The 25,141-nt window shown below is 47.0% G+C and overlaps 2 protein-coding genes across 2 annotated transcripts in view; both read right to left on the bottom strand.

The window, feature by feature from the left end:
- The window catches only part of LOC115464772 (oocyte zinc finger protein XlCOF6-like), a 524,570-nt gene that overhangs the window by 424,524 nt on the left and 74,905 nt on the right, over positions 1-25,141 (bottom strand). The window lies entirely within an intron of this gene.
- On the bottom strand, positions 10,669-18,969 carry LOC115460019 (gastrula zinc finger protein XlCGF52.1-like). The gene is made up of 3 exons (XM_030189877.1): positions 18,936-18,969; positions 12,426-13,403; positions 10,669-10,982 (listed from the first exon to the last, which is right to left on the bottom strand). The coding sequence occupies exons 1-3, from the start codon at positions 18,967-18,969 to the stop codon at positions 10,669-10,671; spliced, it is 1,326 nt and encodes a 441-aa protein (XP_030045737.1).

The following is a 25,141-nucleotide window of genomic DNA, read 5'->3' on the forward strand; positions in this document are numbered from 1 at the left end:
ATTATGTGAAGTTGACTAACAGCCGTGGGGTGGAGGATAGGACTGTAGAGTTAGAGTGAAGAAAGTCCTATCCAGGGTAGGGTTACCATTTTGTGTCCTTTGAAAAAGAGGACACGTCACGCCCCCTACCCCGTCCCCGCCACGCTTCGTGCCCCGCCCCCACCACGCCCCCTTTGGGTCCTCCTCCGCCCCTATTCCCCGCCCCCATCACATAGTCCCCTCCCCCCGTCACATACCCCCCCTCACTTACTATCTAGCCCTGGTGGTCTAGTAGCGTCTTCTCTTCGGGGCAGGAAAGAGCCCCCTCTTTCCTGCCCGGAGCGCTGCCTGCCCTTGCCTGCTGCATCCTCCTCGGTCTGGCTGGGGATTCAAAATGGCCACCGAGAGTTGAAGCGGCCTCGCGAGAGTTCAACTCTTGGCGGCCATTTTGAATCCCCAGCCAGACCGAGAAGGATGATGGACAGGGGAGGCAGCGCTCCAGGCAGGAAAGAGGGGGCTCTTTCCTGCCCCGAAGACATCACTAGACCACCAGGGAACATGGTAAGGAAGGGGAGGGGATGGGAGACCAGACCCACGGCGCCGATCGCCCGCCCACACGCCCACCGCACGCACGCGCCCGCGTTTGTCCAGAAATCCGGACAAACGTGGGCGCGGGCAAAATCCGCCGGATGCCCCGGACATGCCCTCAAAAAGAGGACATGTCCGGGGAAATCCGGACGAATGGTAACCCTAATCCAGGGGTGGTGGCTGTTTTATACTGAGACCCAGGTCTCCCAAATAAGTGGGCTCAGTGGAGCAGAAACAAGTTGGAGGATAAGCTTGAAAGAACTTGTTCCCCACAAGACTGGAACTAATAAAGTGGATTGGCATTCAATGTAGAGTGAATTTGCATATTTGTGAAAGCAGAGGAACCAGGGCTATATTCCCCAAAGAAGGTGGCAAGAGGCCCTGCCGGAGTACCAGAAATGTGACCGGTTACCAGAGGGTATAGCAGGGAAGGATTCACAGAAGTGGTGATAACTGGGGCAACAGTCACCCTGCATGAAGGAGCCCCAGTCCTTGAGGCTAGGTGTACAAGCAGCCATAGAGAAGGCCTGTTGGAGTCCTTCTCTGAAAGCCAAGTGCTGGTAAGCCCTGGCAGAGAGCATGTGAGTATAGACAGTAGCCACTAGAGGGCTTCAGCACACATGAGCGACTCCTGGGGGTTTACAAAATCTATTACTTACTGCTCTAAGGCTCTAACTTCAGACAGTTCAAAATACTGCAGCAAGATTGATTTACAGAGTGTTGAAATATGAACCACTGCATTGGTTACCAGGCACAATCAGGATTTGAGCTATGTACCTTAGCTCATCAAATAATATATGGTGCGGTTCTGTCCTATAGGCAAGATATCTTATTACGTATGTTGCTATGTCCACTACCTAGAACCATTGGTAATGCAGTTAATAAATATTTTAAATAAGTAAATAAATTGAGATGCTTAAATTCTAACCCCCCTGTTTACAAAGCCGCGTGGCAATAAGTATCGCCATACTGGGAAAGACCAGGGGTCCATCGGGCCCAGCGTCCTGTTTCCAACAGTGGCCAATCAGGGTCACAAATACCCGGCAAGATCCCAAAAAAGTACAAAACATTTTATACTGCTTATCCCAGAAATAGTGGATTTTCCCCAAGTCCATTTAATAACGGTCTATGGACGTTTCCTTTAGGAAGCCGTCCAAACCTTTTTTGAGATCCGCTAGGCTAGCCGCCGTTACCGCATTCTCTGGTGATGAGTTCCAGAGTTTAATTACACGTTGAGTGAAGAAAAGTTTTCTCAGATTCGTATTAAATTTACTACATTGTAGCTTCATTGCATGCCCCCTAGTCCTAGTATTTTTGGAAAGCATGAACAGATGCTTCACATCTACCCGTTCACTCAAAGTGAATGGGCTGAGTCGGAATTAGCGCACTGGCAGCTGCTTTTGCGGCTTTGTAAACAGGGGGATGTTAACACCGTGCTCTCCAATTGTTAACAGCGGAGGAGAGATTTTAGTGTGTCTATGATTATATCTATATCTATCTATATAGATACAGTGGTGGAAATAAATATTTGATCCCTTGCTGATTTTGTAAGTTTGCCCACTGACAAAGACATGAGCAGCCCATAATTGAAGGGTAGGTTATTGGTAACAGTGAGAGATAGCACATCACAAATTAAATCCGGAAAATCACATTGTGGAAAGTATATGAATTTATTTGCATTCTGCAGAGGGAAATAAGTATTTAATCCCTCTGGCAAACAAGACCTAATACTTGGTGGCAAAACCCTTGTTGGCAAGCACAGCGGTCAGACGTCTTCTGTAGTTGATGATGAGGTTTGCACACATGTCAGGAGGAATTTTGGTCCACTCCTCTTTGCAGATCATCTCTAAATCATTAAGAGTTCTGGGCTGTCGCTTGGCAACTCGCAGCTTCAGCTCCCTCCATAAGTTTTCAATGGGATTAAGGTCTGGTGACTGGCTAGGCCACTCCATGACCCTAATGTGCTTCTTCCTGAGCCACTCCTTTGTTGCCTTGGCTGTATGTTTTGGGTCATTGTCGTGCTGGAAGACCCAGCCACGACCCATTTTTAAGGCCCTGGCGGAGGGAAGGAGGTTGTCACTCAGAATTGTACGGTACATGGCCCCATCCATTCTCCCATTGATGCGGTGAAGTAGTCCTGTGCCCTTAGCAGAGAAACACCCCCAAAACATAACATTTCCACCTCCATGCTTGACAGTGGGGACGGTGTTCTTTGGGTCATAGGCAGCATTTCTCTTCCTCCAAACACGGCGAGTTGAGTTCATGCCAAAGAGCTCAATTTTTGTCTCATCTGACCACAGCACCTTCTCCCAATCACTCTCGGCATCATCCAGGTGTTCACTGGCAAACTTCAGACGGGCCGTCACATGTGCCTTCCGGAGCAGGGGGACCTTGCGGGCACTGCAGGATTGCAATCCGTTATGTCGTAATGTGTTACCAATGGTTTTCGTGGTGACAGTGGTCCCAGCTGCCTTGAGATCATTGACAAGTTCGCCCCTTGTAGTTGTAGGCTGATTTCTAACCTTCCTCGTGATCAAGGATACCCCACGAGGTGAGATTTTGCGTGGAGCCCCAGATCTTTGTCGATTGACAGTCATTTTGTACTTCTTCCATTTTCTTACTATGGCACCAACAGTTGTCTCCTTCTCGCCCAGCGTCTTACTGATGGTTTTGTAGCCCATTCCAGCCTTGTGCAGGTGTATGATCTTGTCCCTGACATCCTTAGACAGCTCCTTGCTCTTGGCCATTTTGTAGAGGTTAGAGTCTGACTGATTCACTGAGTCTGTGGACAGGTGTCTTTCATACAGGTGACCATTGCCGACAGCTGTCTGTCATGCAGGTAACGAGTTGATTTGGAGCATCTACCTGGTCTGTAGGGGCCAGATCTCTTACTGGTTGGTGGGGGATCAAATACTTATTTCCCTCTGCAGAATGCAAATAAATTCATATACTTTCCACAATGTGATTTTCCGGATTTAATTTGTGATGTGCTATCTCTCACTGTTACCAATAACCTACCCTTCAATTATGGGCTGCTCATGTCTTTGTCAGTGGGCAAACTTACAAAATCAGCAAGGGATCAAATACTTATTTCCACCACTGTATAGTTAGACAAACATTGGGCCCGATTCTATATAGGACACTGGAGGCGGGACTGGAGGTTGGGAGGCAGGGATAGTGCTGGGCAGACTTATACGGTCTGTGCCAGAGCCGGTGGTTGGGAGGCGGGGCTGGTGGTTGGGAGGTGGGGATAGTGCTGGGCAGACTTATACGGTCTGTGCCAGAGCCGGTGGTGGGAGGCAGGGATAGTGCTGGGCAGACTTATATGGACTGTGCCAGAGCCGGTGGTTGGGAGGTGGGGCTGGTGGTTGGGAGGTGGGGATAGTGCTGGGCAGACTTATACGGTCTGTTCCCTGAAGAGCATAGGTACAAATCAAACTAGGGTATACACAAAAAGTAGCACACATGAGTTGTCTTGTTGGGCAGACTGGATGGATCGTGCAGGTCTTTTTCTGCCGTCATCTACTATGTTACTATGTTATTAACTTACCAAAAAGAAATGCCACAGCCAGGGGCGTAGCCAGACAGCAGATTTTGGGTGGGCCTAGGCAAGAGGTGGGTGGGCACCAAGTGTCCTCCCCCTCCCCACACACCCAAAAAATATCTCAGCTGGCGGGAAAATGCTTCTCCCCACCTTGGCAGTCTGCAGCAGGCATGCACTGAAAACTGAGCATGTGCAGGTACCAGAATCGTGGAGAGCAGCATTTTTGTTACCATCAGGGGGAAGTCTTCAGCTGGTGGAGCTTGGGATCCACAACAGCTACTGCTAAACGTGTGCTACTGTTGGGTGGGCCTGAGCCCTAACTGGGTGGGCCTCGGCCCAACCTGGCCCACCTGTGGCTACGCCACTGGCTACAGCAGATTCAAGGGAGTTTTCAATTCTCCATTATCCAAAATGTAGTAAGTTAGTTTATAAAACCTCACATTCCACTGGGTTTTCATTTCAAGCAACTAAATGGTGCAATTCACTACCGCGGGAAATAAGGTGTCCGAATGGGTTTTCAGAAGCTAAGCTGTGGCTAGCAGCTGCAGTTGTGACTTTTCAAGGAAATTGCCTTGTTACAGAGAGTGAGATGATAAAAAATACAAGGCAACACTGGGTCTTTGTGAATTAGAGAATGACACGGGAACAAAGTTTGTCCGCATCCCTGTGGGTTCTGTCTCCATCCCCACCCTATCCTTGCAGGTTCTGTCTCTGTTCCTATAGGTTCTGTCCCCACTCCATCCCCATGGGCTCTGTCCTCATCTGCAAAAGCCTCGAACACTTATGATAAAAACTGTCTTTATTTCGTAGATTCCTGTTAGAATCAAATTAGGAAGTGATGTAAATGAAAGGTATATTAATAGTTTTATTTAATTGAAACTTATTATACTGGAGGGGTATTTTCGATATTACGTCTAAGTCTGACTTTGAACGTTTTGCTCAAAATGTCCAGAATCCGAATAGCGAATATAGTCATTTTCGAAACAGCAAAACATCTTTTTTTTTTAATGGCCACATGCAAGATATTTTCGTGCTCTGTGTTTTCATCTTTTTTAGTCCATTTTTTTAAAAAATGTACAAAATTAAGCCATTGGTATGTAGGAGGAGCCAGCATTCTTAACAGACTGGCCACAGAGACATCCAAGTAGAGGAATGGAGCACCCTAGTGGGCACTGAAGCGAACTTCACATAAAAACTCCCAGGTACACATCTGACCATTACCAGTGGCGTAGGAAGGGGGGGCGGGAGGGGCGGTCTGCCCCGGGTGCACGCGCTCAGGGGGTGCCGGCCCCCCTGGTTCCCTGCTCTCTCTGCCCCGGAACAGGTTACTTCCTGTTCCAGGGCAGAAAGAGCAGGGAACCAGCGGGGCCGACGCAGCTCCGAGTGACGTGCACTCGGGACGGATCGGCCCTCCCGCAGGTAAGAATGCGCTCCGGGGGGGGGGGTGCGCCACAGAGGGGGGGGGGGTCACGCCATGCTGCACCCAGGGGGGTGCGCAGCGGCGACCCGCCCCGGGTGCCATTAGCCCTCGCTACGGCACTGACCGTTACCCCCTTATATTGCATAATGAGCCCTCCAAAACCCACCCAAAGCCTACTGTCCCCAACTGTACACCACTGCAATAGTCTTCATTGCTGAAGAAGTCACGTATATGTGGGTGCAGTAGGTTTTTGGTGAGTGTGAGAAGGCTCACACGTTCCACCACAAGTGTAACAGGTAAGAGTGGAATATGGGCCTACAATGCACTACACCAACCAGGGATCGGCTTGCTGTTTTAATAAGATTGGCCATAACATCTGAAGCTCTCACAGAGGCTGGGATTTGGACACGCTGGAGATGAATTGGGTAGATACTACTACTACTACTACTATTAAACATTTCTATAGCGCTACTAGACTTACGCAGCGCTGTACAAATTAACATGAAAAGACAGTCCCTGCTCAATAGCACACTTTTCATAATTTTTTGTAAGAACAGGTACAGTGGTGGAAATAAGTATTTGATCCCTTGCTGATTTTGTAAGTTTGCCCACTGACAAAGACATGAGCAGCCCATAATTGAAGGGTAGGTTATTGGTAACAGTGAGAGATAGCACATCACAAATTAAATCCGGAAAATCACATTGTGGAAAGTATATGAATTTATTTGCATTCTGCAGAGGGAAATAAGTATTTAATCCCTCTGGCAAACAAGACCTAATACTTGGTGGCAAAACCCTTGTTGGCAAGCACAGCGGTCAGACGTCTTCTGTAGTTGATGATGAGGTTTGCACACATGTCAGGAGGAATTTTGGTCCACTCCTCTTTGCAGATCATCTCTAAATCATTAAGAGTTCTGGGCTGTCGCTTGGCAACTCGCAGCTTCAGCTCCCTCCATAAGTTTTCAATGGGATTAAGGTCTGGTGACTGGCTAGGCCACTCCATGACCCTAATGTGCTTCTTCCTGAGCCACTCCTTTGTTGCCTTGGCTGTATGTTTTGGGTCATTGTCGTGCTGGAAGACCCAGCCACGACCCATTTTTAAGGCCCTGGCGGAGGGAAGGAGGATGTCACTCAGAATTGTACGGTACATGGCCCCATCCATTCTCCCATTGATGCGGTGAAGTAGTCCTGTGCCCTTAGCAGAGAAACACACCCAAAACATAACATTTCCACCTCCATGCTTGACAGTGGGAACGGTGTTCTTTGGGTCATAGGCAGCATTTCTCTTCCTCCAAACACGGCGAGTTGAGTTCATGCCAAAGAGCTCAATTTTTGTCTCATCTGACCACAGCACCTTCTCCCAATCACTCTCGGCATCATCCAGGTGTTCACTGGCAAACTTCAGACGGGCCGTCACATGTGCCTTCCGGAGCAGGGGGACCTTGCGGGCACTGCAGGATTGCAATCCGTTATGTCGTAATGTGTTACCAATGGTTTTCGTGGTGACAGTGGTCCCAGCTGCCTTGAGATCATTGACAAGTTCCCCCCTTGTAGTTGTAGGCTGATTTCTAACCTTCCTCATGATCAAGGATACCCCACGAGGTGAGATTTTGCGTGGAGCCCCAGATCTTTGTCGATTGACAGTCATTTTGTACTTCTTCCATTTTCTTACTATGGCACCAACAGTTGTCTCCTTCTCGCCCAGCGTCTTACTGATGGTTTTGTAGCCCATTCCAGCCTTGTGCAGGTGTATGATCTTGTCCCTGACATCCTTAGACAGCTCCTTGCTCTTGGCCATTTTGTAGAGGTTAGAGTCTGACTGATTCACTGAGTCTGTGGACAGGTGTCTTTCATACAGGTGACCATTGCCGACAGCTGTCTGTCATGCAGGTAACGAGTTGATTTGGAGCATCTACCTGGTCTGTAGGGGCCAGATCTCTTACTGGTTGGTGGGGGATCAAATACTTATTTCCCTCTGCAGAATGCAAATAAATTCATATACTTTCCACAATGTGATTTTCCGGATTTAATTTGTGATGTGCTATCTCTCACTGTTACCAATAACCTACCCTTCAATTATGGGCTGCTCATGTCTTTGTCAGTGGGCAAACTTACAAAATCAGCAAGGGATCAAATACTTATTTCCACCACTGTAAGTGTTTTTTCTGTTTAAGGCAGCTAATCAAAAGAATTATAAACCTTATAAGCTATTACCTACATTTTACTGCTCTAGGGCTCTCACAGTTATATTCTTAACTAAGGTAAAAGAATTTTAAAACTTATAAGCTAACACCTACCTTATACTGATCTAGGGTTAACAAATACATTTAGACATTATATAATACCTACCTTTTACAGTTCTGGGGGTCTTTCAGAACTAAACAAGCTAAAAATTTAGCCCTGCTAAGCTAATGCCTACCTTTTACTACTCTAGGAGGTGCATTTTCGATATAACTTCTAGTCCGACTTTGGACGTTTTGCTCAAGTGGAGAATATAGCCATTTTCGAAACATCAAAACGTCTATTTTTTCTTTTTTGAAAAAGGCTATTTGCTAGATGTTTTTGTGCCCTGTGCGTTTATAATTTTGGTCCATTTTCGGAAAAAAAATATCCAAGTGAAAAACGCACAAAGTCAAGCCATTGGGATGTAGGAGGAGCCAGCATTCTTAGTAGACTGGCCACCCAGACATCCCAGCAGAGTAGTGGGACACTGCAGTGGACTTCACATAAAAAGGTCCCAGGTACGCATCTCACCATTACCCCCTTATATTGTACTAGCCGTTAAGTCCGTTAAAACGGGCAAGATTTCCAGCAACCCTCCTCGCCGCCGCTCCCTCCCCCCTCTGTGCCGGGCCCCCTGCACTGACCTGACAGCGCCTCTCACCTCCGTGTGAAAGCGCTGCAGGCAGCAGCAGATGCGAGACCGGCAGCGGGGATGGGGGGGGAGGGTGGAGGTTGGTGTGCGTGATGTTTATTTGCAGGCTCCAGCGGCAGCGTCCGACAGTCCGACCGACTCCGTTTCCCTCTTTGTTCCGCCCTCTGACATCATCACGTCTTGACACAATGGCAGGACAGAGAGGGAAGTCTCTACTGCGCATTTGCAGGTGAGTCGGTCACTTGCCATTTATATGTTTGATGGTGAGCCCTCCAAAACCCACCAAAAACTTATTGTACCCAACTATACACCACTACAATAGCCCTTATGTCTGCAAGTATCACCTATATGTGGATACAGGTTTTTGTTTGGGGGGGGGTGTTGGAAGGGGCTGCCACATTCTACCACAAGTGTAACAGTTAGATTATGGGCCTGGGTCCCCTTCTCCACAGTGCACTGCACCGACCATGGATCTACTTGCTGCCCTAATAGGACTGGCCATAACAGGTGCGTAGCTAGGTGGGGCCACAGATTTAGTCTGGGTCCCCTCCACTTTCGACCCGCCACCACCGCAAGGTACCTTTGCTGGTGGGGGTCTCCAACCCCCGCCAGCCTTAGTCTTCTTCGGCGCCAGTCTCCTGCACGTTCGCTCACTTTGCTGATCTGTGCTGTGAGTCCTGACGTCCTGGGGGGGGGGGGGTGGTGTCGAAAGTGGGGGGGGGAGGGTCGGCAGTGGCGACGGTCGAAAGTGGCGGGGGAGGGTCAGCAGTGGTGATGGGGTCGAAAGTGGCAGGGGGGGTCGGCGGCTGGGGAAGGTCGGCTAAAATGTGCCCCCCCCACCGAGGTCTGGCTACGCCCCTGGGCCACAACATCTGAAGCTGTCATAGAGGCTGGTATGTACTGTTTCCTTCACATCTTTTTTGGGGGGGGAAGGGGATCAGTGACCACTGGGGGAGTAAGGGGAGTCATTCCTTTATTCCTCCAGTGGTCTTCTGGTCATTTGGGGCACTTTTTTGTGGCTTAAAACAGGTCTAGACCAAAACGTCTTAGTTTTAGTCCTGGACAGTTTTGTTTTGTTCCATTATGGCTGAAAAACATCCTAGGAATGGCCAAATCCCGCCCTTAACATGCCCCCTTGAGATTTGTAAGCATTACAGTTGATAAACATCTGCAAAATGGGTTTCAAAAATGCCAATTTGGATGTTCTGGTGAGAAAAACATCCAAATACTGCTTTATGCCACTTTGTAGACATTTTTCTCTTTCGAAAATGAGCCCCTAGGGCTCTAACAATTAAATCGAAACGAAGGCAAAAGAATGTAATAAGCCTATAGCCAATGTTTGTTTTTTTAATGAAATTAAAACAGATTTTATCAATCAACCTACAAATTCTCTTCTATCAGAAGGTTTAAGTCACTAAGGGGTCCTTTTACTAAGCTGCATTAGCACTAACGTGTGCTTACAGCAGCTGAGACGCTAAAAACAAATTCTAGTTTTTGGCTGAGGGGACCTGTCTGGGGGGTGGAAACGAAATCAACCAAAGTCTACACATCATGCACTCCTCAGCAGATGCATTTTATTTTGCTGCATTTATAACCCACATTTTCCCACCTATTTGCAGGCTCAATGTGGCTTACAATATAATACAACTACAATCACATCGATGGAATAGAGAATCAGATAAGGTGCATAGGAATATTATGGCAATCATATTAACGGAGAAGAATTTCAGAATTATTGCTATTAAGGTTCATACGAAAATTATATTGATTAAGAAGTGGGTAAGTGGATAACAACATAATATAATGATATCAGGACAGGGTATGATTATCAGTAATTAGGGTGTAAATAAAATAGGCAAAATAAGAGTTCCAATATAAAATTGTGTCTGGTGTAGTTTAGGAGTCAGATCGTTATGGCATCTATCTACGTTTCTCATCTAATTTTTTGAGTCACAATTTCCCCATTCGTTTTGGTGGTTTTATTACATGGTGCCAGCTTTAAGGAAATCTACTTCTACCCATCTGAGGAGAATTGTCTTTCAGCAAGCATACTGCACCGGATTTGACTGGTTTTGGCTCATCTGGGCGCTTACCCTGAAATAAACATGTTTATCTTATGTTGGTATGATTGTGTGCTTTACTATTTTATCAATTGTATTTTTTCTCATGTTTTACTTTTAGCCTGTAAACCACTTTGCCCTGAAAACAGTGGTAGAGTAAGTTGACAATAAATATAAACCTAGAGTCCAAATGTAGTTTCATTCATGTGTGGATTGTCTGATGTATTTTGAGGTATCTCTCCTCAGTAAAGCTTTTGCCACACTCAGAACATATAAATGGTTTCACTCCAGTGTGGCTTGCTTGGTGAACTATGAGTTGTCTTTTCTGAAGGAAGCTTTTACCACACTCTGCCCAGGAATATGGTTTCATTCCTGTGTGGATTGTCTGATGTATTTTTAGGTATCCCTTCCGAGTGAAGCCTTTACCACACTCAGAACATGTAACTAGTTTCACTCCAGTGTGGCTTGCTTGGTGTGCTATGAGTTGTCTTTTCTGACAGAAGCTTTTATCACACTCTGCACAGGAATATGGTTTCATTCCTGTGTGGATTGTCTGATGTATTTTGAGGTATCCCTTCCGAGTGAAGCCTTTACCACACTCAGTACATATAAATGATATTTATTTTTTGTCTATTAGATTGTAAGCTCTTTGAGCAGGGACTGTCTTTCTTCTATGTTTGTGCAGCGCTGCGTACGCCTTCTAGCGCTATAGAAATGCTAAATAGTAGTAGTAGTAGTACATGTGAATGGTTTAACTCCAGTATGGATTCCTTGGTGAGTTGTGAGGGTTCCTTTATGATGAAAGCTTTTACCACACTCAGAACATGAATAAGGTTTCACTCCTGTATGGATTCTCTGGTGCATTGCGAGGCTTTCTTTCTGAGTGACGTTTTTACCACACTCAGAACATGAATGTGGTTTCATTCCTGTGTGGATTGTCTGATGTATTGACAAGTATCTTTTCATAGTGAAGCCTCTATCACATTCAGAACATGTAAATGGTTTCTTTGCAGCATGGATTGCTTGGTGGGTTGCGAGGGTTCCTTTACGACAGAACCTTTCACCACACTCCAAACATGAATATGGATTCATAACTGTGTGGACTGTCTCGTGAATGGCGAGATATCTCTTCTGAGTGAAGCCTTTACCGCACTCAGTACATATAAATGATTTCACTGCACTGTGAATGCCTTGGTGGGCTGTGAAATTTGATTTGTGACAAAAGCTTTTGCCACACTGAGAACATAAATAGGATTTCAGCCCTGTATGGGTTTTCTGGTGCACGATGAGGCTTTCTTTCAAAGCTTTTACTGCATTTAGAACATGAATAGGGTTTTACTCCTGTATGGATTATCTGGTGCAGGAAGTCTTCTATAATAGTCATTACTGATGTTTTCTCTTGGCCATTTCAGTTTTCTAGTTGTTTCTTCCTCCACTCCTAGATATTTACATGTACCTTCCTGTGTGGATCATTCAGTGGTTTCTACTACTACTACTTATCATTTCTATAGATTCTTGAGGTTTACCTTCTAACAGAAGCTTTTATTACACTCAGTTCATGTAAATGGCTTAACTCCTGTGTGAATTCTCTGGTGCATTATCATGTATTTCTTCAACCTCTGTGCAGATAAATTGTTTCATTCCTGTATGGATTCTCCAGTGTCTGTTGAGTGTTCCTTTTTTTAGTAAAGGTTTTACCACACTCAGTACATGCAAAAGGCTTCACTCCTCTGTGGATTCTCTGGTGCTGTATCATGTATTTCTTCAACCTGAACCATTTGCCACAGTCAGTACATGGAAATGGTTTTACTCATCAATGGCTATTCTGGTGCATAGTGAGTGTTTCCTTGTCAATGAAGGTCTTGCCACACTCAGAACATCAAAATGGCTTCACTCCTGCATGTATTCTCTGGTGTTTTGTGAGGTTTACCTTCTGACTGAAGCTTTTATTACACTCACTGCAAATGAACGGTTTGATTCCTGTGTGGATTCTCCAGTGTATTCTAAGTTTTCCTCTCTCAATGAAGCTTTTACCACACTCAGAACACATAAATGGCTTCACTCCTGTGTGAATTCTCAGGTGTTTTGTGAGATTTGTTTTTTGACTAAAGCTTTTATTACACTCACTGCAGATGAATGGTTTCACTCCTGTGTGAATTCTCTGGTGTTTTGTGAGGCTTCCCTTCTGACTGAAGCTTTTATTACACTCACTGCAGATGAATGGTTTCATTCCTGTGTGGATTCTCTGGTGTTTTGTGAGACTTGTTTTATGAGTGAAGCTTTTATTACACTCACTGCAGATGAATGGTTTCATTCCTGTGTGGATTCTCTGGTGTTCTGTAAGGCTTGTTTTATGAGTGAAGCTTTTATTACACTCAGTGCACATAAATGGTTTGATGCCTTTGTGGATTCTCCAGTGTCGTCTGAGTGCTTCTTTCACGGTAAAGCTTCTACCACACTCAGTACATGCAAAAGGCTTTACTCCAGTATGGATTCTCTGGTGTATTGTGAGGTTTACCTTCTGATTGAAGCTTTTATTACACTCACTGCAGATGAATGGTTTCACTCCTGTGTGGATTCTCTGGTGTTGTGTAAGGTTTACCTTCTGACTGAACCTTTTATTACACTCACTGCATAAAAATGGTTTAATTCCTGTGTGGATTCTCTGGTGGTTTGTGAGGTTTACCTTCTGACTGAAGCTTTTATTACACTCACTGCAGATGAATGGTTTCATTCCTGTGTGGATTCTCTGGTGTATTGTGAGATATTGCTTCTGACTGAAGTTTTTATTACACTCACTGCAAATGAATGGTTTCATTCCTGTGTGATTTCTCTGGTGTTTTGTGAGGCTTGTTTTATGAGTGAAGCTTTTATTACACTCAGTGCAAATAAATGGTTTGATGCCTGTGTGGATTCTCCAGTGTGTTCTGAGTTCTTCTTTCACAGTAAAGCTTCTACCACACTCAGTACATGCAAAAGGCTTCACTCCAGTGTGGATTCTCTGGTGTATTATCATGTATTTCTTTGTGAAGCTTTTTCCACAGTCAGTGCATAGAAATTGTTTTACTCCTGAATGAATACTCTGGAGCATGGTGAGTGTTTCTTTGTCACTACATGTAAATGGCTTCACTCTCATGTGAATTCTATGGTGCCTTGTGAGATTTCCCTTATCAATGAAGCTTTTCCCACAATCAGAACATGTATATGGCTTCACTCCTGTGTGAATTATCTGGTGTTTTGTGAGGTTTGTTTTATCACTGAAGCTTTTATTAGAGTCAGTGCAGATAAATGGTTTCATTCCTGTATGAATTCTCCAGTGTCTTCTGAGTGTTCCTTTCATACTAAACCTTATACCACACTCAGTACATGTAAATGGCTTCAATCCAGTGTGGATTTTCTGGTGCTTTATCATGTATCTCTTCAACCTAAAGCATTTGCCACACTCAGTGCATGGAAATGGTTTTACTCCTGAGTGGATATTCTGGTGAATGGTGAGTTTTCCCTTCTCAGTGAAGGTTTTACCACACTCAGAACATCTAAACGGTTTTACTCCTGTGTGGATTCTCTGGTGTCTGGTGAGGTGTCCCTTCCGCCTGAAGCTTTTATTACACTCAGTACAGTTAAGTGGTTTCATTCCTTTATGGATTCTATTGTGCATTGGGAGGTTTCTTTTCCAGCAAGCACTTGTACCACTGTCAGCAGAAGTACACAAGCTTTCATTTTTCTGAATTTTCTGGTACTTTGAGAGGTCTGTCTTTCTGCAAAAGACTTTTTCAGGTTTAGTAGTAGTCATTGATTCTTCACCAGTCTGAGGTGTTTTATGATCTGTGAATGCTTCTCTATGGCTGAATTTTTTCTTACATTCAGCACTTGAAACTAGTATCTCTTCTGGGTGGAATTTTGCATTTCTTAAGACATTTTCTTCCTGACTGAAGCTTTTGTCAGGACTAGGACATGCAGATAATCTCTCATCAGTGTTGTTTTTCTGGTATTTTGTAACGCTTCCTTTATTGATAAAGGTTTTCTCATCTACTGTAGTTGTACACACTCTAGTTTCTTTACTATTGTTCTCATGTTTCTCTTTCTTCCTACTGAAATCTTTCCTACACTCAGAACCTATACAGAGTGTCTCTCTTATGCATGTTTTCTGCTGTTGCTGTAGTTCTCTCTTTTGACTGAAGGTTTTCCCACAGTCCGTACCTGTATATGGTCTCTCTTCAGGATCGGATCTCTGATGTGATTTCAGCGTTGAATGATCATTAAGGAATATCTCACATCCATCACACAAACATTTCTGAACTCTCATCTGGTTTGTCTGTTCTTCCACTGTTTGTGTGATATTACTGGTACAATGTTCACGAACAGCTGAGCCTCCTGTTGAAGGTTTTTGTTTATTTTGATTTTTTCCCTTTTCTCTCCAGTCAGAACAGGACGAAGTCTCTTCTTTCTGTCTTTCTGATAACATCTTTTCCTCTTCAGGCTTCTCAATGAGCTTCCATTTATGTGTCTCTGCATAACTGTTCTTAGGGTCATCTTTTTCTAAATAAATTAAAAAAAATCTGTATAAATAAATTGTAAATTTTCCACCCCCTCCCAGTTGGGAATACATTTCCAAGCTAATCACTACCAGGGATGAATAGAGAATATATGACTATATTCAAGTTGATATTTAAAAGCACCTTTTGGTCTTTGTACATAGATATTGTTTAGCCCTATAACTGCTCTTTATCAGAGAGGCTGCAAGATGCAAGGCTAAACCTCCAGGGTGCTTGTTCCCCAGATAAACTAATTTGGGCGTTACCTGATCCTGAAGTTCACAGGAAGAGATTCACCATTAGCCAATCATACATTTGTTACAGAAGCTTAGTTATTGTAAATATGAGAATAGGCATCTGATTTCAAACTTGCCAATAATAAGTTATATTTTACTTAAAGCAAGTTCCAGGCTAATTTAGTAAGTATATTTTTATGTTTATTTTTTATTATGTATTTTTTCTCTCACTAGGAGGAAAAGGCTTCTTCGGTATGCTTAAAGCTTTTGCTTATCGCTATGTCAGCTGCCGAACCAAGTTCTTCATTAAACTAAAAACCTAATGAAGAAGTTGGTTCGGCAGCTGACATAGCAATAAGCGAAAGTCATTAAGCATACCGAACATCAGGAGCCTTTTCCTCCTAGCGAGAGAAAAAGTACATAATAAAAAATTTAAAAATAAACATAAAAATATACTTACTAAATTAGCCTGAACGTAGAAGGTAAAGAATAGAACTTGCTTTAAGTAAAATAGAACTGTTTCATGGTCAACTTCTACTACTACTAATACCTAACACTTCTAAAGCGCTACTAGGGTTACGCAGCGCTGTACAATTTAACATAGAGGGACAGTCCCTGCTCAAAGAGCTTACAATCTAATAGACAAGTGAACGGTCAGTCCGATAGGGGCAGTCTGGATTTACTGAACGGTAAGTGTTAGGTGCCGAACGCAGCATTGAAGAGGTGGGTTTTAAGTAAAGACTTGAAGATAGGCAGGGAGGGGGCTTGGCGTAAGGGCTCAGGAAGGTTGTTCCAAGCATAGGGTGAGGCGAGGCAGAATGAGCGGAGCCTGGAGTTGGCGGTGGTGGAGAAGGGTACTGAGAGGAGGGATTTGTCCTGTGAACGGAGGTTACAGGCGGGAACGTAAGGGGAGATGAGGGTAGAAAGGTAGTGAGGGGCAGCAGACTGGGTGCATTTGTAGGTAAGAAGGAGAAGCTTGAATTGAATGCGGTATCTGATCGGAAGCCAGTGAAGTGACCTGAGGAGAGGGGTGATATGAGTATATCGGTTCTGGCGGAATATGAGACATGCAGCAGAGTTCTGAACAGATTGAAGGGGGGATAGATGGCTAAGTGAGAATCCGGTGAGGAGTAAGTTGCAGTCTAGTCTATAAACAGTAAGTTCTCAGCCTAGTCTATAAACAATAATAAGTTATACAAGCAAAAAGAGTCTCTTTCTTCCTGTGAGAAGAACTAGACCAGCCTGGAAGCAAATCACTTCTCAGTGCCAACAAAGTTCCTGTTTCTGAGGTAACAAAACATTCCTTTTATTCTTTCATCTAACTGTGTGTACGTGACAATTCTCACATCTCTGCGGTGCCCCCCTTATCTAAAAACAACATCTGGCTATATTTGTTCCTTCAAAACCAATCTCATGACCCACAGCCACAAATCTGCACGATAGCCCTAGGGCTTGTTTCACCTCTCCCTGTTGCTGTGCTTGCAAGTGGAATGTTAGATAAGAACTTCTGCTGGAATTCTGCCTATGAACTCCTAATGACCTTACCTTGATGTATTACAGAGTTGGGGAAACTCTGCTTCACAGAGAGAAGGGCAGGAATCTTCGGAGTTACACAGTAGTCCACCATTTTATGGATTGCAAATTTATACAATATGCTGAGCTGGGCTAAGCTCCATCAAGTCCCCAACAGTGGCCGATATGGTCACAAGTGCCAGGCAGAACCCAAAAAGCAGATCTATTTCTCATGATTCATTTTCCAGTGATGAGCAATGGAACCCCCAAGTCTATTTATGGGCTTTTCCTCCAGAAACTTTCAAACCTCTTTTGAATCCCTCTATATTAGCTGCTTTGACCACATGCTCCAGTAACTGAGTCCACAGTTTAATTATGCATTGCAGGTAAATGGTAGATGATGTTTAATGTGAGCAAGTGCAAAATGATGCATGTGGGAAAGAGGAACCCGAACTATAGCTATGTAATGCAAGGTTCTGCATTAGGAGTCACCGACCAAGAAAGGGATCTCGGCATCGTTGTTGATGATACATTGAAATGCTCTGCTCAGTGTGCTGCGGCGGCTAAGAAAGCAAATAGAATGTTAGGTATTATTAGGAAAGGAATGTAAAACAAAAATGAGGATGTTATAATGCCTTTGTATCGATCCATGGTGCGACCGCACCTCGAATATTTTGTTCAATTCTGGTCACATCTCAAAAAAGATATAGTGGAATTTGAAAAGATACAGAGAAGGGCAATGAAAATGATAAAGGGGATGGGACAACTTCCCTATGAGGAAAGGCTGAAGCGGCTAAGGCTCATCAGCTTGGAGAAGAGACAGCTGAGGGGAGATATGATAGAGATTTATAAAATAATGAGTGGAGTGAAACGGGTAGACGTGAATCGTTTTGTTTACTCTTTCCAAAAATACTAGGACTAGGGGGCATGCAATGAAACTACAAAGTAGTAAATTTAATACGAATCTGAGAAAAGTTTTCTTCACTCAACGTGTAATTAAACTCTGGAATTCGTTGCCAGAGAATGTGGTAAAGGCGGTTAGCTTAGCGGGGTTTAAAAAGGGTCTGGCCGGCTTCCTAAAGGAAGTCCATAGACCATTATTAAATTGGCTTGGGAAAATCCACTGCTTATTTCTGGGATAAGCATCATACAATGTATTAAGCTTTGCTGGGATCTTGCCAGGTATTTGTGACCTGGATTGGCCACTGTTGGAAACAGGATGCTGGGCTTGATGGACCTTTGGTCTGTCCCAGTGTGGCAATACTTATGTACGTTCTCTTAGGCTGCTGCAGCTGGCATTATGATGTTGTGGTTGTCTGTCTGAGTAAGTGGAACAGACGTTTCAGCCAACATGCTGTGGCTTTCTTCATGGTGGCTGAAATGTCGGTTCTTCTTACTCAAACGCGGCAATAACCAGATAACTACAATAATAAACCTTTCAATGATTTCGTGCCTGTCCCATGCTTTCTTAAATTGACAGTCTTCGTTGCCACAACCTCCACCACCCTTTCCATGAACAAATACTTTCGTAGATTCCTCCTAAGCCTATTTCTTTTAAGTTCATTGTATGCCCCCTCATTCCAGAGTTTTCCTTCATTTGAAAAAAGCTCACCGCCTCCTGTATATCGACGACACTGAGGTATTTAAACATCTCTATCATATCCCCTCTCCTGACTCTCTTCCAGCGTATACATGTTGAGGTTCATGAGCCTGTCTCTCTATGTTTTATGACGGAGACCGCTTACCAATTTTGTATCCGCCCTCTGAACAGACTCCATCCTGTTTATATCCTTCTGCAAGTGTGGTCTCCAGAATTGCATCCCTCTCCTTATGCACCCAAGCATCCATCTGGCTTTGACCGTCACCTTTTCTACCTGTTTGGCTACCTTAAGGTCATCAGACACAATCACCCCCAAGTCCCGCCGAGTGAGTAATTGTGAAAAACAAAGTATAGGATACCCTAAGAATGCCAGAGCCATAGTTATTGAAGGTTTTACAGACATGAATCTAAACAATACTCCAGTTAAAACAGAAGAATCTTAGAAACAGGCCCACCCCAGGTACTAATGTCATCTCGCCATCACTCATTATCAGTCACACCGGCTTCCTGTAGTGAGACTCACCCACTGCCAGTCACTCCTTAATGTGCCTGAGAAGAGATTTTAAAAATAACGGGAAACTCTTACCTAGAGACATCATGATCTCATAGTTCTCCTTCATCACCTCCCTCCAAAGCTCCTTCTGCTCCTCATCTAAATACTCCCACTCCTCCTGGGAGAAAGAGACAGAGACGTCCTCAAATGTCACTCGCATCTGAAACACAAACCAGAAACACAGTCAGGGACACAGGGAGGTGCTCAGAATGCATTAGATTTCAGCTCCTGCCTTTGTTTTTGGGGTTGTAACTGTGCAGATTTTTTTTTAATTCAGCTTTATCTATCTTTTTGTGTAGAATTCCCCTGGCATTAACACCCATCTCTTCTGTTCTCCAGGACTGACTCCGCCTAAGCTGTCTCCCAGCTCAGGCTTGATTACCCCATCACCTCAGTAATCTCAGTCTCCAACTAGTATGAATCACTCCCTAAGAAGGCTGACCCCCCCTCCCACCCAGCAGTTTTCTCTGCCCCAACCTTTATTTCCTTTTTTACTCATTCCAAGAATCCCACCTCTCCATTCCTCCCAGAGCACACAAATCCCATACCTCTGTCAATCTGCAGCCTCCCCCCCCCCCCCCCCCCGCTGTAAAAACGCCCAGAGCTCTCTCTCATACTGCATACACTGGTTCTCTTTCTGAAATCCCTGTTGCCCCCCAGCACATATACTTCCACAGCTCTCTCAGAATACCCCCCAACCCACATAGCCCCCAGCTCACACCCTCCAGTGTTCTCTCAACATCCTCAGCACTCACAGCATCATAGCCATCCCAACCCCCCCCCCCCCCCCCCCTCACTGCATATACACTCTCCCCACAGCTCTTTTGGGCCGATGATCAGAAGCAAACACAGGTGCTAGAGGCTGTTAGTGCCATACTAGCACCTGTGTTTGCTACAACCCTATGATCAGAGCAACCGAGCGCGTGAAACAACGCGCTTGCAGGCTCTGAACACAACTAGCATGCAAATGCATGCAAAACAGGGCTCTTACCATAAGTAGCATGCAAATGCATGCTAAACCTATTCATCCCCAATGATCAGCAACCAGCACGCTAAAGATTGGCTTGCTGGCTGCGGCAAACCCTACGCCATTGGGGAGCAATGGTGAACCCTGTCCAGAATGCATTTGCACGCTAGCAGGTCCTCATTTCTCCCAATGCAACAGCCCCCCGCAGGAACCCTGACCCGACCCCCCCCCCCCACCAAGCAACAGGGGGCTGGAGATCCAGCGGGTCTCCAGCGCCCCCCCCCCAACATCCCTCAGATGTCCCTGGTGGCCCAGTGGGTCGCGGATCAATACCCCCCCCCCACCTGGTGGTCTAGCAGCCCTTCCCTACCCTCTTACCTTCAGTTGGAGGAGGCCTCCTCTGGGATGCACTAGGCTTCACACCGCGCCAATGGAAGAGGAGGATTGTCTACCCTATGATCAGAGAGAATTGCGTGCTTAAATTTGCATGTAATTATCTCTGATCATAGGTCCAGTAAAGCCCCGTGCTCTTCCAGCCCTATTTTTAGAGCGCTGTTTGGAACAGCACGGGGCTTTTGATCATCTGCCCTTTTGTGAATATTGCCAATACATATCACCAGTTGTCTCCCTCCCTCCCATACGGAACCCCTAAAATTCACCCACATTTCACCCCTGACACCCCCAGCTTTTCCTCTTTGTCCCTCCTGCAGTATCCCCTCCTCCGCTTGCCCTTTTCATCTCCTCTCTCCCTCCACCCCTAGTATGCACCTGCCCTCTCGCTGCACCACCTGACTTGTCCTGTTCATTACCGTTCATTTCTCTTCTTCCCCAATGCTTTGCACAGATGAAGAAGCAAGAAGATTGATGCCGGCTAGATCCTGCGCCTCTGCCACAATGACTTTGACTGCTGAATTTGAACCGTGAGGGTCTACGGTGTCCCCCAAGGCTCAAATTCAGCAGTCAGATACAGTGCGGCAAAGGAACAGGACACAGACCAACATGCAGATGCTCTCCTCCTTCTGTTTGTGATGAGGATTCTTGGTCAGTTCCGCCTGGACAGTTCCCACTGGACCGTTCCCACCCACCATTTTCCATGTGGACAATTCCCACCACACCGGAGAGGACAATTCCCACCCATAACTCAAAAAATACAAAACACATAATCTCCCTCTCTTTTATCTTCCAGATCGTACCCCCTCACACCCCCCCCCTCCACAACATTATCTTTTACACATCCTTTTCCCCTTCCAGACATGCAGTTCATGAGGGGGGGGACAAATGCCCCCCCACACCCCCCCAAACTAGATTTCAACCTAATTCATGTTTAATCTGGGATCTAAATGCCATAAATAAGTAAATAAATAGTTAAATTCAAACTGTAGTTCATGAGGGGGGGGGCAAATGCCCCCCATGCCCCCCCAAACTAGGTTTCAACCCAATTCATGTTTAATCCAGGATCTAAAATAGAACCAGATTACAAAAACACGAAGAAACTATATCAACTCGTAAAGAACTACTAGATACTGAATTTACTAATCTATGGTCGTATAGGGAAGGCTGTTATCAGTTTCATCTGACTCCTATCATTCAACTCTTGTTTTCTGTTTAGTATTCATCAGTTATGGACCAGCCATGTAACATAGTAACATAGTAGATGACGGCAGAAAAAGACCTGCACGGTCCATCCAGTCTGCCCAAGACAAACTCATATGTGTATACCTTACCTTGAATTTGTACCTGTCCTTCTCCGAGGACAAGCAGGCTGCTTGTTCTCACTGATGGGTGACGTCCACGGCAGCCCCTCCAATCGGAAACTTCACTAGCAAAGTCCTTTGCTAGCCCTCGCGCGCCCGCGCGCACCGCGCATGCGCGGCCGTCTTCCCGCCCGAAACCGGCTCGAGCCGGCCAGTCTTCTTTTGTCCGCACTCGGTACGGTCGTGTTTTCGCCGTGTCGAGCCCCGGAAAGTCGACCTCGCGCGTCCAATTTGTTTTGAACGTGTTTTTTTCCTTCGGGAAAGCTTTGTCCTAGTCGGGAAGTGCTCCGGAAACCCCTCGCCGGGTTTCGTGTAAATCCTCCCCGTACTTCTAGCTTTTTCGCCCCGGTAAGTTTTCTTTCGTCGTCGGGGTAGGCCTCTTTTCGGCCTCGGTCGAGATTTTTTCTCCCTCTAAATTTTGGTGCTCCAAATTTCGCCATTTCGGCTTTTGATTTCGCCGGCGTGATTTTTCCGCCCATGACATCGAAGCCTTCCAGCGGCTTCAAGAAGTGCACCCAGTGCGCCCGGGTTATCTCGCTCACTGATCGACACTCGTCGTGTCTTCAGTGTCTGGGGGCCGAGCACCGCCCTCAGAACTGTAGTCTGTGTTCCCTGCTTCAAAGGCGGACTCAGGTAGCGAGACTAGCCCAGTGGAACGTGTTGTTCTCGGGCTCTTCGTCGGCATCGGCACCGGGATCTTCGAGTGCATCGACGTCGTCAGCGTCCAGACCATCTTCCTCGGCCGCCCCTGCATCGAGTGCATCGAGGCATCGGGCCTCTGCATCGGCGCCGAGACATCGGATAGCTGCATCGACGTCGGTGGTACCAGGACCTCGTCTGCTGATGTCGTCGGACGGTGGTGCATCGGGTGGAGTGCAGGTGAGGGCTGTCCATTCCCCTGCTGGTGGCGGTGAGCCCTCGGGTGGGTCTCCTCCTGCCCTGAGGGCTCCTGCGGTACAGCCCCCCCGAGATCGACCTTCTTCAGTCTCGGCCCCGAGGAAGCGACGGATGGATTCGACGTCCTCCTCGTCGGTGCCGGGGAGCTCCGGTGACATGCTTCGGAAGAAATCGAAGAAGCATCGACACCGGTCTCCTCCCCGTGTCGGCACCGAGAGCTCTGGGTCGCCGAGGGATTCGGCACCCAGCAGGCATCGGCACCGAGAGGACCGCTCACCCTCTGTTCAGGAGGTGTCGATGCGCTCCGCTCTGGACAGCCCGGAACAGCCTCCACGCCCGGAACAGGTTCTGACGTCGACGCCTGCATCGACCTCTCAGCCTTTCTCCGCAGCCACTCTAAACGAGAGCCTCCGGGCCGTTCTCCCAGAGATTCTGGGAGAGCTGTTGCGCCCTACCCCTCCGGTACCGGCGGTGCTTGCGCCTCCGGTACCGTCGAGCGTGGCGCCGGCTGGCCCATCGCCCAGGTTGAGGTCCCCGACGTCGGTACCGCGTGCGGTGCCGACCGCGGCCACCTCCCAGGAAGGCTCCCCGACTACGTCGGCGGAGGGAGCTTCGCCGATGCGGGCCAGGGAGTCTACCTCTCGACGCCCCCATCGTGGACGTGGCTCCACAGAGTCGAGCAGGGCGAGGTTGCAGACACAGGTCCGTGAACTTGTGTCTGACACCGAGGGTGAGGCCTCGTGGGAGGAAGAGGAAGATCCCAGATATTTCTCTGATGAGGAGTCTGAGGGTCTTCCGTCTGATCCCACTCCCTCTCCTGAGAGACAGCTTTCTCCTCCCGAGAGTCTGTCTTTTGCCTCCTTTGTCCGGGAGATGTCTACGGCCATCCCCTTCCCGGTGGTTGTGGAGGACGAGCCCAGGGCTGAGATGTTTGAGCTCCTGGACTATCCTTCTCCACCTAAGGAAGCGTCCACTGTTCCCTTGCACCATGTCCTGAAAAAGACATTGCTTGCGAACTGGACCAAGCCATTAAGTAATCCCCACATCCCCAAGAAGATCGAGTCCCAGTACCGGATCCATGGGGACCCAGAGCTGATGCGCACGCAGTTGCCTCATGATTCTGGAGTTGTGGATCTGGCCCTAAAGAAGGCTAAGAGTTCTAGGGAACATGCTTCGGCGCCCCCGGGCAAAGACGCTAGAACCTTAGACTCCTTTGGGAGGAAGGCCTACCATTCCTCTATGCTCGTGTCCAAGATCCAGTCTTACCAGCTCTACACGAGCATCCACATGCGGAACAATGTGCGGCAGTTGGCGGGCCTGGTTGATGCTCTTCCCCCCGAGCAAGCCAAGCCTTTTCAGGAGGTGGTCAGGCAGCTGAAGGCGTGCAGAAAATTCCTGGCCAGAGGAGTTTATGACACTTTTGATGTTGCGTCCAGGGCCGCTGCTCAAGGTGTGGTGATGCGCAGGCTCTCATGGCTGCGTGCCGCCGACATGGAGAATAGACTCCAGCAGCGGATTGCGGACTCGCCTTGCCGTGCGGACAATATTTTTGGCGAAAAAGTCGAACAGGTGGTAGAGTCTCTCCACCAGCGGGACACCGCATTCGACAAGTTCGCCCGCCGGCAGCCTTCAGCTTCTACCTCTACAGGTAGACGATTTTTCGGGGGAAGGAAGACTGTTCCCTATACTTCTGGCAAGCGTAGGTACAATCCTCCTTCCCGACAGCCTGTGGCCCAGGCTAAGCCCCAGCGCGCTCGCTCTCGTCAGCAGCGTGCGCCTCAGCAAGGCCCCGCGGCTCCCCAGCAAAAGCAAGGGGCGAGCTTTTGACTGGCTCCAGCAGAGCATAGCCGACATCCAAGTGTCCGTGCCGGGCGACCTGCCAGTCGGGGGGAGGTTGGAAGCTTTTCACCAAAGGTGGCCTCTCATAACCTCCGATCAGTGGGTTCTGCAAATAGTCCGGCAGGGATACACCCTCAATTTGGCCTCAAAACCTCCAAATTGTCCACCGGGAGCTCAGTCTTACAGCTTCCAGCACAAGAAGGTACTTGCAGAGGAACTCTCCGCCCTTCTCAGCGCCAATGCGGTCGAGCCCGTGCCATCCGGGCAAGAAGGGCTGGGATTCTATTCCAGGTACTTCCTTGTGGAAAAGAAAACAGGGGGGATGCGTCCCATCCTAGACCTAAGGGCCCTGAACAAATATCTCGTAAAAGAAAAGTTCAGGATGCTTTCCCTGGGCACCCTTCTCCCCATGATTCAGCAAAACGATTGGCTATGCTCTCTGGACTTGAAGGATGCCTACACACACATCCCGATACTGCCAGCTCACAGACAGTATCTGCGATTTCAGCTGGGCACACGCCACTTCCAGTACTGTGTGCTACCCTTTGGGCTCGCCTCTGCGCCCAGGGTGTTCACAAAGTGCCTAGCTGTGGTAGCAGCGGCGCTTCGCAGGCTGGGGGTGCACGTGTTCCCATATCTCGACGATTGGCTGGTGAAGAACACATCCGAGGCAGGAGCCCTGCTGTCCATGCAGATGACTATTCGCCTCCTGGAGCTACTGGGGTTTGTGATAAATTACCCAAAGTCCCATCTTCTCCCAGTGCAGAAACTCGAATTCATCG

The sequence above is a fragment of the Microcaecilia unicolor genome, chromosome 1 (assembly GCF_901765095.1).
Source record: "Microcaecilia unicolor chromosome 1, aMicUni1.1, whole genome shotgun sequence".
NCBI lineage: Eukaryota > Metazoa > Chordata > Amphibia > Gymnophiona > Siphonopidae > Microcaecilia > Microcaecilia unicolor.